Source organism: Bos mutus, chromosome 19 (genome assembly GCF_027580195.1).
Source record: "Bos mutus isolate GX-2022 chromosome 19, NWIPB_WYAK_1.1, whole genome shotgun sequence".
NCBI lineage: Eukaryota > Metazoa > Chordata > Mammalia > Artiodactyla > Bovidae > Bos > Bos mutus.
The window spans coordinates 14,034,916-14,054,541 of NC_091635.1; the positions used below are offsets into that span (position 1 = coordinate 14,034,916).

Here is a 19,626-nt window from a genome sequence, read left to right on the forward strand (position 1 = left end):
TCCCCAGGAAGAAACAATGTACATAAAATACATCAGAAGTCAGAGGGTGACAAGTGCTGTAAGGAAAAATAGAGCAGGGAAAGGAGAATGGTGAGCAGGAGTTGCAATTTTAAAGAGGGTGAACTAGAAAGGCATCACCAAGGTGATGGTTGAGCACAGACCTAAAGAAGGTTGAGGATTAAGCCATGCAGATTGCTAGATGAAGAGTTTTTCAGGTAGAGGGGACAAGGGCAAAGGCCCAGAGGTAGAAGTGTACCTTGTTTGTTCAATTAACCAAAGGCCAGTGTGGCTGCAATTAAAAGAATGAGGAGGAAAGAGGTCACAGGAGGCCAGATCACATATGGCCCTGTAGTCCACTGGCTTCTACTGAATGAAAGGCAAAGTGTTGGAGGATTTGGCCAGAGAGGAGACATGAGATTCACATATTGAAAGAGTGGTCCTCAACCCTAGCCACAAGTTCAAATCATCTGGGGTGCTTTAAAAAGTACCTCTGGGACTTCCGTGGTGGTCCAGTGGCTAAGACTCTGCGCTCCCAAAGCAGAGGGCCCAGGTTTCATTCCTGGTCAGGAAACTAGATCTCACGTGACTCAACTAACAGTTCAAATGCCACAACTTAAGATCCCACATGCTGCTACAAAGATAGATGATCCCAGGTGCTGCAACTAAGACGTATCATGGCTAAATACATATTAAATCTAAACAAATCCCATGGACAGAGGAGCCTGGCGAGCTACAGTCCATGGAGTCGTAGTCAGACACGACTGAGCAACTAAACAACAAAACTAAAAAAACCTCTGGCTGGGTCCTACTTCATTTCAATTACATTAGAATATCTGAAGTAAGGGCTTCCCTGGTGGCTCAAACAGTAAAGAATCCACCTGCAATGTGGGAGACCAGGGTTCGATTCCTGGGTTGGGAAAATCCCCTGGAGAAGCGCATGGCAACCCACTCCAGTATTCTTGCCTGGAGAACCTCATGGACAGAGGAGCCTGGTCCTCTGTAGCCCCATGGGCTACAGTCCATGGGGTCACAAAGAGTCAGACATGACTGAGTGGCTAAGCACAAGCACACATCTGAAGTGAGGTACAGACATAGGAACCTTTTGAGAATTCAACAGGGAACCCAAGGGAAGTTCTTGCAAAAAGCTAGATGAGATTTGATGGTGGCTTGGACCAGCTGTCAGGTTAGTAGCAATGGAGGTGGTGAGAAATGGTCAGTTTCAAGTTCTGTATTTGAGCCCAGTGGCTTCTGGGCTGGTCTCTGTTGGTATCCTCGCTGTCCTCTGATTGGTTCTCCAAATCTTTTAAACATGTAAATCAGACTTTAGCACTCTCTCACTTTAAACCTTTCAATGATTTACTGTCGGGCTGCAAATAAATTCTGAGTGCTTCACCACCACTGCCTGCAAGGCCTGCGCTGGCCATGGGAGACCCTCTAATCACTATATGTCAGCCAAGCTGCTTTTGCTCCTTCTCCAATCTGCTCAATTCTCTCCAGCCTCAAGGATTTCAAACTGCTCCATCTCAGCCTGTTTACCAGGTATTCTTTCTGCCAAAAACCACATATCCCCACCACTCTGTGCATGGTTGATTCCAGCCTTAAGGGGCCCTGCTCTGTGAGGCCTTCCTAACTCAAGGGACACACCCAATGGACACACCCTGCCCACTGTTCTGGCCTCCCTATTCTTTTCCTTCAAGCACATAGCACATCTCATAGTGATAGATTTGTGTTCAGTTGTTGAATGTCTGTTTCCAGTACTAGATGAAAACCCCACTAGGGAAAAATAATATCTGTCTTGTCCAACCATTTGGTTCAATTTCCTTGTAACATTTGTCTGACACATGACCCAACATTTGATGAACACTTTAATAAAAATTAGTCCCCTAGATACCATCCAGTCCTCTGCCATGGGTGCTACTCCAGCCTGCTTGGCCACCTTTTCTCACTCCTTTTCTGCCTTAAGAAACTCAGCCCACACTGAGGACTCAGGTGGCCCCATGCCCCTCCCTTCCTATCTCCTTCTCTTTGTTTCCTGTGTTTCAGCCACACAACAGAGCTCTTTTTAAGAATCATCTCAAGCACTGTGAAGCATTTTCTGACTCCCAACACATGATGTTCGGTCTCAGCTTTGAACCCCAAAGTATTTTGTAAGTAATGACACACTTCCCATCCCACCTTGCCTTAACCTTGACTTCTAGAGTAAGTGGGTGCCCCAGAAAACCACTACCCTACCAAAATCTAGTCTTAATGCTAGTGAGCATCAGTACCACAAGATGAGCTTGTTAGAATAGATTCCCAGGCCCTGAAGAGGGCTTTGGTAAGAATCTGAGTTAGTTCAAGCGTTCTTTATGACTCTAATGCCCACCAGTTTAAAAACCTCATAACAAGTTAACCTGAAGTGAACAGTGACTCTCCACCCAAACCCAAGCCTCGCTGATTCGGTCTTGGGAAAGGGAAGGAGTTCAAAGGTTGGCAATTTTTGCCCTTTCTCTTTTAGGAAGTTAGATGAACAAAAACTCCAAAGTTCTTTATTTGCCTTTCTCTTTTAATTCCTTCCCTGCTCCAATTCTTAAAAAAAAAAACAAAAACAAAACCCAGAAATTAAACACAAGAAAGCTCAAAGAGCCAAGGCAAGCCAGCCCAAGAGTAGCAAGCTCCCTCCCACAGGAGCCAAATTCTGGAAGCTGGGGTCTCCACTCAGAGCCTGGTAGTAAAAGGTGGTGCAGAATAAGGTAGTTCCAGAAGCTAGCAGTAACCCAGCCTGAAGGAGATACAAGGCAGAATTCAAGCCAGTAAGAACCCGGCGGGTTAGAGGGAATGGGTGGGGCTTGGTCAGGGTTAGGGGTGGGGATGGGGGAAATTACCCAGAGGGGCTTTCTGCACAGGGGTACCGCTAACAGGGCCAGGCTGTGTAAGAAGTGGTGTTTGTTGGTCTTGTCAAAGAGCTGTAAGAAAAAAAGAAATGGGGGTACTTCCTAAGCAACACAAGACACCGGAGGCTGAGACAGAGTCACAGTGGACAGGAATGTCCAACTCGATCTCTCAAGCCCCAGCTTGCCCTTCTCTGAGGCACCCAGGCCTCAGACTTCCATTCCTTGCCACTCCAAAGACCCTTCGTCCCTCCCCTCCTCTCAGGGACCCCAGACTTTGCGCCCTCCGAGGTCTCAAAGTCGAGGAGCCCCAGCACGGTTACTTCACCTCCTTCCCGTAGGCATCCGGAAACTGGGCTCCTGTGGAAAGGAGAAGCAAAGGTTACCAGTCCTAGCGCCAACCCAGGCAGTCCCCACTCCTGTGGTGGTGGTGGACCCGGGTGGACGCCGACGAGAAAGGGAGCCCCAGGAGGCTTCTGATTGGTGGAGACACGCACGGACAGTTCTGGGAACCCAGTGGACCCGGCTGATTGGTTTTTTAAAAGGTTCAGGGTTCCACGGGCAGTCTGGTCGATGGGAGGGCCGACATTTCCTTTGGACTCTGCCTCTGCACCAGATCCTAAAGATCTCCCCCAGCACAATCCCAGTTCCATCCCCAGCCCCCTGACCGTGCGCCCCGTAGGAGGCCAAGCCTAAGGCCCCAGCTCCGGAGAAGGCACCCAGGCGGCGGAAAGCAGCCCCAGGACCCGCCATGGCTGTCGACGGTCACGCGCCGAACGAACACCGCCCGGGCCCCCTAAGAAGCCAGCCAATCCCGATTTCCCATGCAAATAAGGTCTACGGGTGCCCAATCCGGGCTGTGTTCATTTTAGCGTCCAGGTCCTCACCCGGGTACTTGGACCTTTGTAAAACCTCTGTTGAGTGGCGAAAACGTCTGGCGGGCGGAGAAACCAGAACCAATTAAAAGCGAAGGAGCTGAGGAGTGTAGGCGGGGTTGTGGGGGGGCGGGACTAGAGGATTTGCGTCACGGATTGGCCCACTTTCCAAGTTGATAGCCTCTCCTAACACCTTTCCCCCCCTCAACCACCGGTCAATTTCCAAAGATCCCGGTCCCTAGGCAAAGTTCCGCCCCTTTCCCCACAAGCTCCTCCTCTTCAGCTTTAAACCAGACCCACTCCCCAAAAGAGGCGGGCCCACGGATAACGAAGCCCCACCCATCATCGTTAAACCACGCCCATTAACCAAAGCCCCTCCTCCGGACCAGAAGGCTCCGCCTTCTTCGTGTGATGCCCCGCCCCTTAGAGTTCACCACCCCCGCCCCCCAACTAATAGCCAGAACCCCCGAGGCTGGGAGATCACGGGATGGGTGGGGGGGGGTGTCTCCACCCTGCCCTGGCCTGCTTCGTCCATCCGTCGGTCTGTCCACTCCCGCCCCTTCCACCTTCTCCAGTCCCCCCCACACTCTGGAGGGCGGGCGGGCAGGCGGGTGCTAGCAAGGGGTGTGCGCCGCTCTCTCGGCAGGGGGCGGGGGAGGCGGCCGCGCGGTGACGCGCGGGGCTGCTGCGGCTGCTCCGCCGGCGGATCATCACTCTCGGGCTGGGATGGACGCGGGGCGGGAGGGCCCTGGCGCGCGGGGCCAGGAGTCCGGGCCTCCCGGCTGCTGAGCGTTCCCCGAAGCCTCTCTCTTGCCCCCAATTTCCCTCCTAGGATTCGCGCCGACCCCCGCCCCGGGGCTCCAGACTCGGCTCCCGCCCTCCTCCGACTCCCTGGACCTCCCCCTCCTGCCCGCCCTCGGGATCGACTAGATCCCTCCCCCTCCCTGAGGATTCCGGCTGGATCCCTGCCCCTGCACCGCGGATCCTGCGCTCCCGGGCTTTGGGCCCCTGGGGATTGCCGTGGACTCCTCCTCCCGCACCCGATCCCGTAGGATCCTCCGCCTGTACCGCCTTCTAGCCCCTCGAAGCCAGCCCACGGAGCCAGTGGATCCCCAATCCAGTCCTGTCCCGTTGCTCCCTCCTCCCTCCGCCGTCCCCGTCCCCACTGCGGGGTTCCCTGTTCTTGGGCTCCTCCTGACCCCATCCCCTACCTTTCCTTTCCCCGGGGATCGACTGGATCCCGGCCCCGCCCCCCGGGGCTGGGGCGAACCCCCTCCCCCGCCGGGTGAGGCGCTGCGGGCGGGGGCTGGGCCTGCGGGGCCGCGGGGGCTCACAGGCCGCCGCCCCCCTCCCGAAGCCCGTCCGCCCCCTACTCGGAGCCCTGGATGGAGGCACCACGGCCCCAGGGCTGAGCCAGGTAGGAGCTAAGCCGGGCCGGGTGTAGGGGGCTGCGTGGCGGTCCAGTGGGGTCTCTCTTCTCCCGCTCTCTCTCCCTGCGCCTCATTTCCCCCAGCCTGCTCTGTCTGCGTGTCTCCGCCTAGGGATGCTCTCGCCGTGTCTCTGCGTCTCGGTCTCTTTGTCTCTGCCTCTCTCCAGCCCATGAATGATCCTTTGAATGGGCCCACAGACCCCGTGTGTTCCCATCTCCCCCTCCCCCTCCTTCTCCCCTTCCCGGCCAAGCCATTTTCCCCACTGCAGGAAGAAGGGGGGTGCCTGCGGCCTGAGCCCCCGTCCCTCAACTCTCCCGGCTGGGGGAGTCAGGCCTGGGCAGGAATGGAGCGAGCAAGGCAGAGGGATGCCAGGGGTGGGGGGGGGCGGAATAGGTGGCAGACAGAGATGGGGAGAGCAGGGAAGAGAAAATGGGGGAGACAGATATAGGGAAAGAGAGAGAGAAATAGAAGGGGCTTGAGGGAGAAATTTGGGAAAGGGATTTGAAGGAGAGAGAAAGATGAGAAACACCAAAAGGGAGGTGTAGAAGATAGAGACGAAAAAAGGGCCGAGAGAGACTGAAGGCAAGAGCTGGAGCAAGCTGGAAGAGGCCTCGGGAAAGATGCTCTGAGTGAGCGCTATGGAGAGGAGCTGGGGGAGGGCTCCAGTGGGAGGGAGGAAGGCAGAGAGGCTGGCAGGGAGGAGGCCAGGGGCCTAAAGTACCTTAAAGGAGGGGGGGTCAGAGGCAGACCTTATTCATGGGAGGGGGAGGGGGCAGCAAGGCCATGGAAGCAGAGCCTAGCCTGGCACAGGCAGAGGAGAACCTGGGAAGCCAGCTCCAAGCCCCCTCCAGGTGTCGGGGGAACAGGAGCTTGAGAGAACCTGAAGAAAGGGAGGGCATGACTGGGTGTGTGTGGTAAGGATTCCCATGTCCTCATCTCTGGAATACATTGACACCTGCAGAGAGCCACCCGCGGGCTGGCGCCTGGCTCTGAAAACCCCGCGTCAGCAAACAGCTCTGGCGGCTGTTGGGGGGGAGGGGGGGCGGGGGCTTGTTGAGATGACCTGGGTGTCTGCCCCTTTAGTCTGACCTGTTCCTGTGTCCTGCCCCTGCTGCCCTGAGCACCCAGGCATCAGAACAGCAACTGTGGGGGGCTGGCAAGGGGAAGAGGAGGTGAAGAGCTGGAAGGGGATGTAAAGAAGCCATAGTTTGCCCCTAGGGCAAAACGGTTTACCCCTATGGGTCAAAATGCCAGGCATGGAGGAAGAGGTGTCTGGGGCTCAAGGCTGTTCAAGACTGTGGAAGGGTAACTGTTGATGGGTGCATCTGATTGCCCTCAAACCCACCCCAGCACCCCTTCTCTCCAGCCAGAGGCCTGGTCACTAGGGCTAGGTTCTGACTGGCCAACAAGGGGCAAGAGGTGGTTATTTTAGGGTTCTCTGCCCCCAGTCTCCAGCTCCCCCCAACATGTATACTTCTTCCTTTATGCTAAGACTGGGGGAAACTCCAGCGTTCTGACTCACGCCTCTGCTCTCCTCTTCATGCCCTGAATGGACCCCATAACCCATCCAGCCCCTTCCCCTCTTCCTCCAGACCCCTCCCCCTCTGGGGTTAAAGCTGCAGCCCGTTGCCGAGGTAACATTACGGGGCAGCATCCCGTCGCCCAGCAACCGGCTGCAGGATCACACTTCTGTCCCCAGATTTGCCCCTCCAGCATCTCCTCCCTGTCTAGACCCTGCCTCAAGACACCTTAACTTCTGAGGAGAGAAATGAAGAGGGCCTGGAGTAGAGGGGTCTCCCCCACTACACAGACCCTTCAAGAATGCGATGTTGAAGGAAAGGGAAAGTGCTGGGGTTGTGCAGTCCCAAGAAAGGCCCAAGTCTGGCCTAGGGTGGGGGTTCAGTGCCATGAAATTACAGCTCGGGAGTAATTAACACATATAAACAAACCCGCCACTTCCTGCTAATTAATGACTTGGTATTTTTATTTTCTCTTCCTTGTCTATCTCATCCCTCCCAGGGAGGTGAGAAGTGGGACTCCTGAGTCCCCAGAGGAGAGCCTGCCTGGGAGGGATCGACCCCTGCTGGAAGGGGGTGTGTTGGGTGGTCTGGGAAACTGGCCCTCCTTCCCCTCTGGCTATCCTAGACATTTAACACCTCTTGACCTCACCTCAGCCTCAGACTTTTCTACATGGGTCCCTGCAGAGGGGAGGGGGGTGGTTGGGGTGGGGGGGAGATGCCAAAGGGGCAGGGGGATGGAAGGAGGGGGGCAATTTGGTCTGAATTCCGAGTCACTAACCACCTATCTCTTCTGTTTCCCCATTCCCACCTGTCTGCCCCATCCAATTTCCCTTCCCTTCTTGCACTTCTCCTCTGTCTTTTTCTGTCCGTCCGTCTGTCCATCCCTCCTCCCCGCAGGTCGGGCCTGCCTTCGCCTTCTCCCACTTCTTTCCCCTTCCCCACCCCTCGCCCCCTCCATGGAGAGGAACAGACCCCTTCTCTGTCCAGTCTAACCCAGGTCCCTCCCCAACCCCCTCCTCCCTCCTTTCCCCCGCCCCCTCCTCCCTCCTGGGGCGAGGGGGGCCTCCCTCCCTCTCCCCCCCCTTCTCTCTCTCTCCGAGGGGGGGGGTCCCGGGGAGGGAGGGGGGGTCCCCCGATCAGCATGTGGCTCCTGGCGCTGTGTCTGGTGGGGCTGGCGGGGGCTCAACGGGGGGGAGGGGGTCCCGGCGGCGGCGCCCCGGGCGGCCCGGGCCTGGGTCTCAGCGGCCTCGGGGAGGAGCGCTTCCCAGTGGTGAACACGGCCTACGGGCGAGTGCGCGGCGTGCGGCGCGAGCTCAACAACGAGATCCTGGGCCCGGTCGTGCAGTTCCTGGGCGTGCCCTACGCCACGCCCCCCCTGGGCGCCCGCCGCTTTCAGCCGCCCGAGGCCCCCGCCTCGTGGCCCGGCGTGCGCAACGCCACGACCCTGCCGCCCGCCTGCCCGCAGAACCTGCACGGGGCGCTGCCGGCCATCATGCTGCCCGTGTGGTTCACCGACAACCTGGAGGCGGCCGCCACCTACGTGCAGAACCAGAGCGAGGACTGCCTGTACCTCAACCTCTACGTGCCCACCGAGGACGGTAAGGGCGCGGGCACCGGGCCGGGCCCCCGGTGGACACAGCCCACAAATGTCCACGCAGACCCTCTGGCGCCAGCACGCCCCGGGGAGGGAGCTGGCCCTTCGCGGGGGGCCATGAGGGGCGGTTTATCCCTGCGGGCTCCCAGGATGGTACGGGTCCCTGCTAGGCAGTCCAGAAGCTCTTTGTGCGCCTAGAAAGCCCATGGGGAGGGCTGCAGGCACTAAGCTGGGCTTACCCACCCACTCCCCGCGGAAGCACAACCAGAGGGGACACGGGCGGGGGAGGGGGGGAGCGGGGGCAGCGATCAGGTGGTGGAGTCATCCATCTGCTGCCAGGACAGCCACTCCAGCTCTGCCCTGACTCCTGCCCCCTAGGCCTGGGTTTGTCCCCAGCAAGTACGCACTTTACCTACACCTCCACTGGAGGACAGCAAAGACTCCTTCTCCCCAGGCCAGCATGGGCAGAGGTCCTGTCACATACAGGGCCCCTCACCTGAGGTGAATACATCTTCCCCAGGAGGCTCTGTCCCCTGATCCCTATGCACTCCCAAAGGATCAGGGAATCTCCTTGCCAAGGGCCCCTCCACTCACAGCACTGCCCACCCATCCCCAACAGAACACCTTCCCCAGCGTTCTGAGCTGGCTGTTCTTGAATGAACTCTCCAGTTCACTAGCTGCTGGTAGTCCCCAGGACTCTCCCCCAGACAGTTCCCTGCCAGCCAGCCTTCAGCACACCAAGACCATCCAGAGTGTCAACACTTTCCAGCAGCCCACAGCAGAGGGCAACTGGCAGGCCCGCAGCCACCCCACAGACCATCTCACAAACACGTTATCCGTCTAACACCCTATTTACCGCTCCAAAACACCCCGACACCCACAGAGAACATCCACTCCCATAAAGTTCCCCCATGGGCCGTCTTCCAATGAGTGTAAAAATAGGTTTCGTACCCAGGAACCCCACTGTACACCCAAAACTCCCACATCATGAACTCAGGTCCCTCTACAGACCAGACAGTTCAACTATTCATCACTCAGGCCATGTATCCAACCGACCAGCACACTCGCCTTTTGCTCTGTGCTCAGTTGCTCAGTCGTGTCCGACTCTTTGCAACCCCTTGGGCTATAGCCCACCAGGTGCCTCTGTCCATGGTATTTTCCAGGCAGGAAGACTGGAGTGAGTTGCGATTTCCTCCTCCAGGGTATCTTCCCAACTCAGGGATTGATCCCGTGTCTCCTGCGTCTCCTGCGTTGGCAGGCGGATTCTTTACCACTGAGCCACCTGGGAAGCCCAACTTTGTGCTCTAGCATCCCACATATCAAAATTCCCAGCACCTTCACACAGCACACATGCCGACACTTCTCAGGAGTTGTGCGCCTTGTCACCCACATAGACCTGTGCTCCCCAGGATCTCTGGGTGTATAGATCTTGTGGCCTTGTAACACTCATACACAAACCATCACCCCACTAACTCTGCACCTGCACCATATGCTCCACCCAGTCATTCACACCACAGTCCCCTGCATTCTCAACACCTCTCAGACATTGCTTACCCCAACTCCTGCCCGGAGGTCATCAGTTTCGTACCTCAGGCTGTGACAACACAGGTGACAGTCTTGCACCCTACTCACAGGTCAGGTTCTCCAATGCCTTGCTCCCTGAACCCAGAGGACCTGCCAATCACAGAACACTCATGCACCTCAACACTGTCACTACCCCTCCCCATATGAGCCACGCCTCCAAGCAACCCATATACACAATGCACAGAAATTCCTACTCCAATGCTATTCAGATTCCAGCCACTCTAATAGACGACCCCAATACACTCCAGACATCCTCTCTAATTCCCCAGCACCGCAAGCATGAGAATTGTCCACTCCACCTTCCCCTGCCTTCTCATGGACCACCTACCCCAATGCCCTGCTACCAGTGAATCATTCACCCCCATGCCTCCAACAGACCGCCCATCACAATGCTCTCCACTTGTGGACTCACCACCCACATCTTCATGTAGAAAGCTGTCCCCCATCCCTTCACCAGTGCCCTGCTCAGTGGGCTATTGTCTCATCACCCCTCATGTGAAACATCCACCCAGCACTTCTCACCGAGTTACTGTCCACCCCAATACCTCCACACAAATTGCCCACCCTGCCCCCATACCACCCAAGCCCACACCTTCTGTATTTTTAACCATCGCTTATTGCAGACCTGCTTGGGGCCTGACACATTCAGGTGATCTCACTAAATCTTCACACCAGCTCTGGGAGGAAGAGGTTGACTCAGGCACACACACACCCGCACACTTAATATTAATATATTCTCACGTGCACACATGCCCTACTGACTTCATCCCCATCCCCAGCTTGTCAGAGAACAGGCCCTGATCCTAATGGGTCCTCATGGGGCCATCATCACCAGTTTGGGGGAGCTTTTCAGAGGCTGACTTTGGCCTTGCTGACCCATCTCTCCCCATGCTGATCCCCATGCTGCTGGGGAGAAATCGACCAGCCTGGGGGAACCCCTCAGACCTCTGGGTTCCAGCTCTCCCTTGACTGATCCCCCAGTCTTCAAGGAGCCTAGAGCCAAACTCTGAGCCCAGTCTGGGGCCTTTCCTCCACTGGGGACACATTTTGTGCCTCCCAGCACCTCCTGGCACCTTATGTGTCAGGGCAGTGTGTTTCCTAGTCCCTATTTGTGGATTGAATCCTCCATTGGGGTGGGGGGCTTTTGGCATTAGAGCAGGAATTGGTGGCGGGGTGGGGGGCTGGTGCCCCTGGTGGGAAGTTTACCATCTGTCGGGGGGAGGACAGCAGACCTGGGTAAGGGATGAGGTTGGGGAGGGGGGTCAGAGGGAAGCGGTGGAGTGGAGGGCAAGACCTGATGACCCCTTTCCCTGCTTCGCCCCACACTGGGGATATGGGATGAGAGTCAGGCTCGTCTGTGTGGATGGAAGTGAAATGCTGGCTGGTGAGAGGCTGGGAAGGTGGGCAGGCAGTGCTCACTGACCTCCCCTCCCTGCCTGCCAGTGGAAAGCTAAGGGCTTTCAGGGGCCATGAGCTGTGGGTTTGGGCTGCCCCAATTCCAAACTACCCTCTGCCCTCCAGATTGGTCCAGAGAGAGGCAGAGTTCTTTCTGCTGCAACCCCTCCTGTCTACAGCCTGGGGGAGCAGGCAGGTGCTTGGCTGGTCCTGAAGAGGGCCTGCCTGAGTGGTGGCCACCCCCTTTTGGGGGGAGCACAGCTGGCCTTGGGCTCCCAGGCTCCTGGGTTGGTTTCCCCTCCCCTCCCACCCACCCCCACCTCTAACACCGTTTCATTTCCAGCAATTAGCAAACACTTGGACAAGCCAAATCCTTTCCAGCCAAGTCAATATATCTTAAGACAGGCCTCAGCCCACTCAGGCACCCCACCCCCCCCACAAAACCAGCCTTTTCTTTGGGGCATGACTTTTTCCGGGGAGGGGAACAAAATTTGGGTTGTAGAAACGTTTTTCTCTTTTCTTGGTTTCTTTTTCTTGCAAACAAATTTTGCTTTTTTTGGCTTATTTTTTCTGCCCCTCACCCTCCCCTTTTCTGCTTTCTCTCCTCCCCTCCCCATCCACCACCTCCCCCCGACTCCCATCTTTCCCCACAAAATTGTCCTTTTTTCTCTGTTTTGTGTTCCCGGTCTTAGGTCCGCTCACAAAAAAACGTGACGAGGCGACGCTCAATCCGCCAGACACAGGTAGATTTAAAAATCCCGCTGCTGCATGTGGTTGCTGATACGAGGACGTTCTCGGCCCTGCCCCTAACTAAATGCCCCCACAGCTCTCAAGGCCCCTCAGTTGTTTTCCCAACTAAAAACGAAAAAGAAAAGAAAAATTTGTAATAATTGGAAAAAAGAATTATGAAAACTTCAAACGAAATTTGAACAATGTTGGACCCACTAGAAAACCAGCAAGAAAAGCTTAAACATGGCGAAAATAAAGTGAAAAAAGAAATTGGAATGTCAGGGAAAAAAAAACAAAAAAACAAAGAATTGGATAAAATGTTTAGTTTGACAGAAATTTGAACTGTTCTGAAACTTGTGAAATGTAACATTTGAAAAGACAATTTTAATTTGGAACAAAACACCAGTCAAAAAAAAAATTTCAAGTTGGCAAATTGATGACACAATTGAAACATCGCTACGATTTCCAAAAAAAAAAAAAAAAAAGCCTGTCCGATGCAGAAACACATATTTGAAGCAAATTAAAGAATTTGGAAATTTTTGAAAACAGGGCCCAATATCTTGAAGTTTCACCACAAAATTTTGAAAAAGTGCAAAGAACTTTTTTCTTTTTTCCTTTTTTTCCAAAAATGGATCTTTTTTGTTTTTTGTTTTTTGTTTTTCTTTTCTTGTTGAATCTGCCCCAGAGCTTCTTGCTTTTTGGTTGTTGTTTTTTTTCTTTGTTCTTTCTTGATCCTGTTTTTTTGTTGTTGGTTTTGAATTCTTGTTGCCCCAGCCCCTCTTCCTGCTCCTTCCCTTTCCGACTCCCCCTCCCCCCACACTGGAAGTGGAGGTGCTGGGTGGGGAGAAGGGGACGGACTGAGGACATTTAGGACAGGACCTCGGAGGGAAGGAGACCAGCCTGAACCTGGAAGGCCACTGGAGGTTCAGGAACTGAGGGAAAAACAGGATTGGGGGAGGGCACCGCCCACCTAGGAGCTTCTGGCCAAAGTCAGGTGGAAGGAGGTGGCAGAGAGGGTCCGAAGAGATCCAGGGTAGAGGGGAGTCTCTTAGTGACCTGTTGGTTGACCTTCTGCCAGGAGGGAAGTTTCCAGTGGAATGAGGGAGACAGGCAGAGGTGCTAGGGACCAGCTGTGGAGGCCCAGGCTTGGCTCTTGTTTGCCGATTGCCTAGGCTGGTCAGAGATGGCAAGTGTCGAGAGAGGACGGCCTGGAAGTATTGTGGCTCCATCTGGAGGAGCTGCAGGGGCAGGGACCCTGACAAGCCCTCTCAGACTCCCACCCTCTTCTGGAATTAGTTACCCTCCAGTCCAGTCTGAAGTGCCCCAAGGGCCTACTCCATATGGCAGTGATCATGGGATCCTTTGGGGACCGGGCAAGAGAGGGGTCCAGAACTCAGGGCTCAGGCTGGTTTCGGGGGCCCAGACTAGTGAGCTGTACCCTGGCTTCATTAACTAGGCTCTTTCCCACCCTGCCTCCTCCTGCCACAGTAATTAGGCTGGGGGTTGCCATGGTAACTTGGGAGGTGACCTAGAAAGGAATTAGGGCGGGGAGGAGACCAAGCCCCCAGGGACCCTAGGGCCTGGCACCCCCTCACCCACAGACCAGGCTACCATGTGGAGCTGAGGCCCAAGGCCTGAGTCTGAGGAAACGCCAGGACCCTCCCAGCATCTCTAGCTCTAGTGCCAGCCTTGGGAGCTCATGCTTCCTAGGAGCAGGAAGGAGATTTGCTGTGTGTGTGTGGGGAGGGGTTCCCCCGGATCCAGCAGGTGCCCTGAGGAGGGCCACCCCCCACCCCTGCCTCTGTTAGGCTTCTAGAAAGCTCTGCCAGGCATTTGGAGAAGTGCTGTGGGGCAGGCTGGCAGGAGGTGGGGAGGGAACTTCTGCCAGGGCTAGCTGGGGAGGGAGGGAGGGGAATCCGGTCTTGCCCCCCAGGGATGGGAGTGACATGTCCCCTGAGCTCCCGGCTGGAACTCAGCAGGCCTGGGAGCTGGGAGGTGCTGCTTCTGGTCTGACTGTGTCCTTGTCCCCCACCCCCTGGCCCATCCCCCCCACCCCCTCCCCACACAGATATCCGGGACTCCGGGAAGAAGCCAGTGATGCTGTTTCTGCATGGTGGCTCCTACATGGAGGGCACGGGGAACATGTTCGATGGCTCCGTCTTGGCCGCCTACGGCAATGTCATTGTAGCCACGCTCAACTACCGGCTTGGGGTGCTCGGTGAGGGTGGGCAGCCAATTCTAGGGCTGGAGTCCTGGGAGGAGGGCCTGCTGGCAGGATTACACTAAACCCAGCTGAAGCAGAATGGCTTCTGGGCTGGATTGAGATGCCCAGAAAGAGAGCAAGGGTGCCATGACACCTCCAGGAAGCCCCCTCTCTTCCTCTGCTCCCAGGTTTTCTCAGCACTGGGGACCAGGCTGCAAAAGGCAACTATGGGCTCCTAGACCAGATCCAGGCCCTGCGCTGGCTCAGTGAGAACATCGCCCACTTCGGGGGGGACCCTGAACGCATCACCATCTTCGGATCTGGGGCAGGAGCCTCCTGTGTCAACCTCCTGATCCTCTCCCACCACTCGGAAGGTACGAGCCACCTCCCCAGCCTGTCCCTTCTGTCCCCTTCCCCAACCTCTGGCCCTACCAGGTCCCCCTTCTCCCTCGGGCTGATACAGCCCAGCCTAAAGCCTGCTTGTCCTGACAGGGCTGTTCCAGAAGGCCATTGCCCAGAGCGGCACTGCCATTTCTAGCTGGTCTGTCAACTACCAGCCACTCAAATACACACGACTGCTGGCTGCCAAGGTGGGCTGTGACCGGGAGGACAGCGCCGAGGCTGTGGAGTGTCTGCGCCGGAAGCCCTCTCGGGAGCTGGTGGACCAGGACGTGCAGCCTGCCCGGTATGGGGCTGGGTCCAGGCCCCCACTCTCCTTGCTGGGTCCAAGGAGGTTGAGGGTGGAAGGTGCCTGCGGGTCACAGGCTGTCCATTTAGCCAGGGGAGGTGGACTTCAGGCCTCTCCCATGGACCTACCTTCCCCCGGAAGCTTTTCCAAAGCAGAGGTGCCTAAACAGAGCCTGGGTGCACCAGACGCCAGGAAGTGCTTCAGGGAGGACTTCCTGAGAGGCCAGGTGCCCTGAAAGGGCCCTGAAGATTTTAACTAGGGGAAAAGGTCTTCCAAGCAGAGGGCTCAGCAGGCTGTGGGTGGAGAGGAGGCCAGCCAACAGGTGACATGACCTTGACGTCTTCTCCCCAGCTACCACATTGCCTTTGGGCCTGTGGTGGACGGTGATGTCGTCCCTGACGACCCTGAGATCCTCATGCAGCAGGGAGAATTCCTCAACTACGACATGCTCATTGGGGTCAACCAGGGAGAGGGCCTCAAGTTCGTGGAGGACTCGGCAGAGAGCGAGGATGGCGTGTCCGCCAGCGCCTTCGACTTCACGGTCTCCAACTTCGTGGACAACCTGTACGGCTACCCAGAGGGCAAGGATGTGCTACGGGAGACCATCAAGTTCATGTACACGGACTGGGCCGACCGGGACAACGGCGAGATGCGGCGCAAGACCCTGCTGGCACTCTTTACCGACCACCAGTGGGTGGCACCGGCTGTGGCCACCGCCAAGCTGCACGCTGACTACCAGTCCCCTGTCTACTTTTACACCTTCTACCACCACTGCCAGGCTGAGGGCCGGCCCGAGTGGGCGGATGCAGCGCATGGGGATGAGCTACCCTATGTCTTTGGTGTGCCCATGGTGGGTGCCACCGACCTCTTCCCCTGCAACTTCTCCAAGAATGACGTCATGCTCAGTGCCGTGGTCATGACCTACTGGACCAACTTCGCCAAGACTGGGTGAGGGCCAGAGGGGCTGGGTGGGGCACCCCTGCAGGTCAGGGCACACACGCACCCTCCATCCTCAGCCCCTTCTCTCCCTCTTCATCACACGGCCATCATTTCTCCATCAAGGCGCTCTCACCTTCTCGACTCAGGCACCTGCCGGACAGCTCCTCTGTGCGTGTTGGAGATTCAGAAATGTTGGACCAAGAGGTCATTCCGGCGGGTGGGCTCAACTTGATGGCTTTGGCTCTGTGTCTGCCTTTGCATACCCATACACCACTCTCTTTCTCCTCTGAGTTCTCCCGTCTGTGTTTCTGAGTATGTGTATAAGAGTTTGTATCTCTCTCTCTCTATTGCTGTCTCTAGCTCTCTCTCCTGAAGTCCATCAATATCTCTGCTCTTTTTGATCTGCTTACTCTTTGCTCACTGCTTCCCCCCACCCCCAGCTGCCTCTCATGGGCTTTTGTCTCTCTGTTTCCATATGTCTCTATCTCATTCACTCTGCCTGTGTCACTGGCGGTCTGTCCGTCTGTCCTCTCTGTCCCTCTGGCGTCATCTCAGGCCGTCTCTCTGGCAGTCTGGCTTCATCCCTATTTGTCTACCTATCTCCGTCTCTGGCAGTGTCTCTGTCTCTTCGTGTCTGTCTCTCTCTGCCTCTCTTCCTGTCTCCCCAGCTCTCTGCATCTCTGCCCATCCCACTTCCCGTGGGTCCCACAGCCTCCCCGCTTCTCATCAGGACCTCATCCTCACTCCTTTCCCTGCCCACCTGTGTCCACAGCGACCCCAACCAGCCGGTGCCACAGGACACCAAGTTCATCCACACCAAGCCCAACCGCTTCGAGGAGGTGGTGTGGAGCAAGTTCAACAGCAAAGAGAAGCAGTACCTGCACATCGGTCTGAAGCCGCGCGTGCGCGACAACTACCGGGCCAACAAGGTGGCCTTCTGGCTGGAGCTCGTGCCGCACCTGCACAATCTGCACACGGAGCTCTTCACCACCACCACGCGCCTGCCGCCCTACGCCACGCGCTGGCCGCCTCGCCCGCCCCCCGGCGCCCCGGGCACGCGCCGCCCGCCGCCCCCCGCCACCCTGCCGCCCGAGCCCGAGCCCGAGCCGGGCCCCCGGGCCTACGACCGTTTCCCCGGGGACTCCCGAGACTACTCCACGGAGCTCAGCGTCACCGTGGCCGTGGGTGCCTCGCTCCTCTTCCTCAACATCCTCGCCTTTGCCGCCCTCTACTACAAGAGGGACCGGCGGCAGGAGCTGCGGTGCCGGCGGCTCAGTCCCCCCGGTGGCTCGGGCTCTGGGGTGCCCGGCGGGGGCCCCCTGCTCCCCGCTGCCGGCCGCGAGCTGCCACCCGAGGAGGAGCTGGTGTCACTTCAGCTGAAGCGGGGCGGGGGCGTTGGGGCGGACCCTGCAGAGGCCCTGCGCCCCGCCTGCCCACCCGACTACACTCTGGCCCTGCGCCGGGCGCCGGACGACGTGCCTCTCTTGGCCCCCGGGGCCCTGACCCTGCTGCCCAGCGGCCTGGGGCCACCCCCTCCCCCGCCGCCCCCCTCCCTCCATCCCTTCGGGCCCTTCCCCCCGCCGCCCCCCACAGCTACCAGCCACAACAACACGCTCCCCCACCCCCATTCCACCACTCGGGTATAGGGGGCGGCTCGGGGAGGAACCCCTCCCCTGCCCTCCCAGATGCAACAGGCTTTTCTCGTGTGGAGCTTTCACACGTGGACGAGCATTAGGTGGACATGGGTTTTCTCACGGCAATGCGTCTCTCCCGAGCAGAGAGGCCCTTTATCTTCTCCGGACCTGGGCCTTTGAACAACTGGGGGCGGGTGTTTTCTCCCCTCTGTTGGGACCCCCACACGGAGGTGTGCTTTCTCACGAGGGGGTGTGTTTTCCCATGTGCAGGGTGAAGTTTTTTTTGGCCACCCTGGACACATGTTGGCTCCCTCAGAGAATTCCTGCGGGGATTTGTACCCCAGAATTCTGTTCCCTCATGCCTTCTCCCCACTGCTCCTTCCTCCCACCCCCTGGAGACCCTGGAAGTGGTGTGTTGACAAACAGAGACCCCTGGCCACCAGATGACACAGGGTGGTGCCCGGGAAGTACCGAAGAAATAAATCACAGCTCCCCCTCCCGCCCCACCCCCATCCCCTCCCACCCCCAGCGAAGCATGTGTATCCCTCCTTGGCACAAATGAGGTGAAGCAGGTCTTCCCAGGCAGGCCTTGCCTTCCACCAGACACAGAGTCCCTGCTGTGGGGGGCAGGGAGGAGACCCTGCAATCTTGTGCTGCCTGGGACTGTGTCTTCCCATGGGCCCAGGTCGCATTTCTGAGTGGAATCATGTTCTTGCATGTGGATGTATGTTTTCCCATGCAGACAGCCCCTTTCTCTCCAGCATTTCCCTGCGTCTTCCCGACCTCAGGCCCAGCACTTCTCACACAGCAGGTGGGAACAGACTTCAGACTGACAGAAACTGAGGGGGATGGACAAGCCCTGGGGCGGGGGTCCCTCTGCCCCTCCCTCCCTCCCTTCCTTGGAGGGAAGCTGGGGGGCGGAGGGTGAGTGTGGCACCTGCCACCCACAGAGGCTGTGCATGGTTTGACCAAAGCCCTCACTGCAATCTGAGGACAGCCCTTCCCTCAGGCCATTGCTCATCTGTGCCAAACCAGTGAGGTGGGTTTGAGGGGGGAATACCCCCAAAGTGTGGCAAGGACCCCCCAGTCCTGGGCCCAGCCAAGTAAACCTGGGCAGGTGGGATACAGGAGGGGGAAGGTGGCAGCCTAAGGGGTCCCGCCTGTGTCCCTCTTCTTGCCACGTGTCATCCCTCCCTCTCGGCCTCTCTTCTGCCTCCCCGCATCGCTGTCCCCCCAGGAAGCCATCCCTTCCTGGTGTCCAACCAGCTCCTTCCTGCAGCTGCCCACCCCTTCCTTTGACCTGCACCGCCCCCCCCACTCCCGCCTTGCTCCCCTGGGCTGAAGGAAAGGAACAGAGGAGAGAGGAGGAGAGCAGGAGAGAAAGGCTTCCTGGGACAGGTTGGGGAGAGAATGGGGTCAGCTGTACTGAGGAACAGATGGAGGGGGCAGTGGGGGACGGGGCTTAGGCAGACACCAGCAGGAAGAATTTGATTTTGAAAGGACGCGTGTAAGGTGACTGCCCAAAGAGAAAGGGTTTGGGCCTCTGGGGAAGAGAACCGTGTCGGGAAGGGTTTCAAGGGACGCCAGCGGAGAAGAGTAAATCCTTGTCTGCTGGCATTTCGTGGGTTCGTTAGTGCCAAATGTGAGTCAGGGGTGGAGTGCTGTCTTCCACTGACACCCAGTTTCAGAATCCCTCATCTTGGCTCCCCAGAACTTTGCCTCCTGACTGTCCCTTCTGCCCCCACCTTCACCCATGGAAACTTGGTTCTTTTCCCTCCCCTTCCCCTGCCTGGGCTAGCTCCTTTCCAAACAGCCATGCCCTCTAAATGCTAGGGACCTGGGCCCTGAACCCTGTAGACAGATGCCCCCCAAGTTGGGGCATGGGAGGGGGGCTGGGGGACCCCATGATTCAGCCACGGACTCCAATGCCCAGCCCCTCTCCCCAGAACAATTCCCTGACAATCCCATGTCCCTATCCCAACCCTTTGCGGCTCTGTACACATTTTTAAACCTGGCAAAAGATGAAGAGAATATTGTAAATACAAAAGTTTAACTGTTGGTTTTGCCTGCTGTTATGTTAGAAGGTGGGGCTGGGGGGCTTCAAAGAAACAAACTTTGGAGAAGTGACTCGGCCTGTGAAGGGGTAGGAGAAGAGGGTCCAACCC

The 19,626-nt window shown here is 57.3% G+C and overlaps 2 protein-coding genes across 4 annotated transcripts; one reads left to right on the forward strand and one right to left on the reverse strand.

Moving 5' to 3' along the window:
- Positions 1-2,524: 2,524 nt before the first annotated feature.
- Positions 2,525-3,679, reverse strand: TMEM256 (transmembrane protein 256). The gene is made up of 4 exons (XM_005889942.2): positions 3,539-3,679; positions 3,199-3,230; positions 2,865-2,945; positions 2,525-2,761 (listed from the first exon to the last, which is right to left on the reverse strand). Exons 1-4 carry the CDS (start codon positions 3,621-3,623, stop codon positions 2,618-2,620), a joined length of 342 nt encoding a protein of 113 aa, XP_005890004.1. The 5' UTR covers positions 3,624-3,679; the 3' UTR covers positions 2,525-2,617.
- A 627-nt stretch (positions 3,680-4,306) lies between these two features.
- On the forward strand, positions 4,307-19,519 carry NLGN2 (neuroligin 2). Of its 3 annotated transcripts, none has more exons than XM_070389391.1 (8): positions 4,311-5,162; positions 7,593-8,293; positions 11,961-12,011; positions 14,066-14,215; positions 14,389-14,574; positions 14,693-14,885; positions 15,240-15,836; positions 16,600-19,519. In XM_070389391.1, exons 2-8 carry the CDS (start codon positions 7,837-7,839, stop codon positions 17,471-17,473), a joined length of 2,508 nt encoding a protein of 835 aa, XP_070245492.1. In that variant the 5' UTR covers positions 4,311-5,162; positions 7,593-7,836; the 3' UTR covers positions 17,474-19,519. The 3 variants fall into 3 exon arrangements, with proteins under 3 accessions (XP_070245493.1, XP_070245492.1, XP_070245494.1); XM_070389393.1 differs by having other exon boundaries at positions 4,318-5,162; positions 8,161-8,293; XM_070389392.1 differs by lacking the exon at positions 11,961-12,011 and having other exon boundaries at positions 4,307-5,162.
- Positions 19,520-19,626: the final 107 nt, after the last annotated feature.

Bases quoted from the DNA above. Each gene is read 5' to 3' on its own strand.
- TMEM256 (XM_005889942.2), bottom strand. From the start codon at position 3,623: ATGGCGGGTCCTGGGGCTGCTTTCCGCCGCCTGGGTGCCTTCTCCGGA. The intron at 3,231-3,538 runs GTCAGGGGGCTG...TCCTTTCCACAG, and splicing joins GGCCTCCTACGGGGCGCACG to GAGCCCAGTTTCCGGATGCC. The intron at 2,946-3,198 runs GTGAAGTAACCG...TTTTTCTTACAG, and splicing joins CGGATGCCTACGGGAAGGAG to CTCTTTGACAAGACCAACAA.
- NLGN2 (XM_070389391.1), top strand. From the start codon at position 7,837: ATGTGGCTCCTGGCGCTGTGTCTGGTGGGGCTGGCGGGGGCTCAACGG. The intron at 8,294-11,960 runs GTAAGGGCGCGG...TCCCGGTCTTAG, and splicing joins CTACGTGCCCACCGAGGACG to GTCCGCTCACAAAAAAACGT. The intron at 15,837-16,599 runs GTGAGGGCCAGA...CTGTGTCCACAG, and splicing joins ACCAACTTCGCCAAGACTGG to CGACCCCAACCAGCCGGTGC.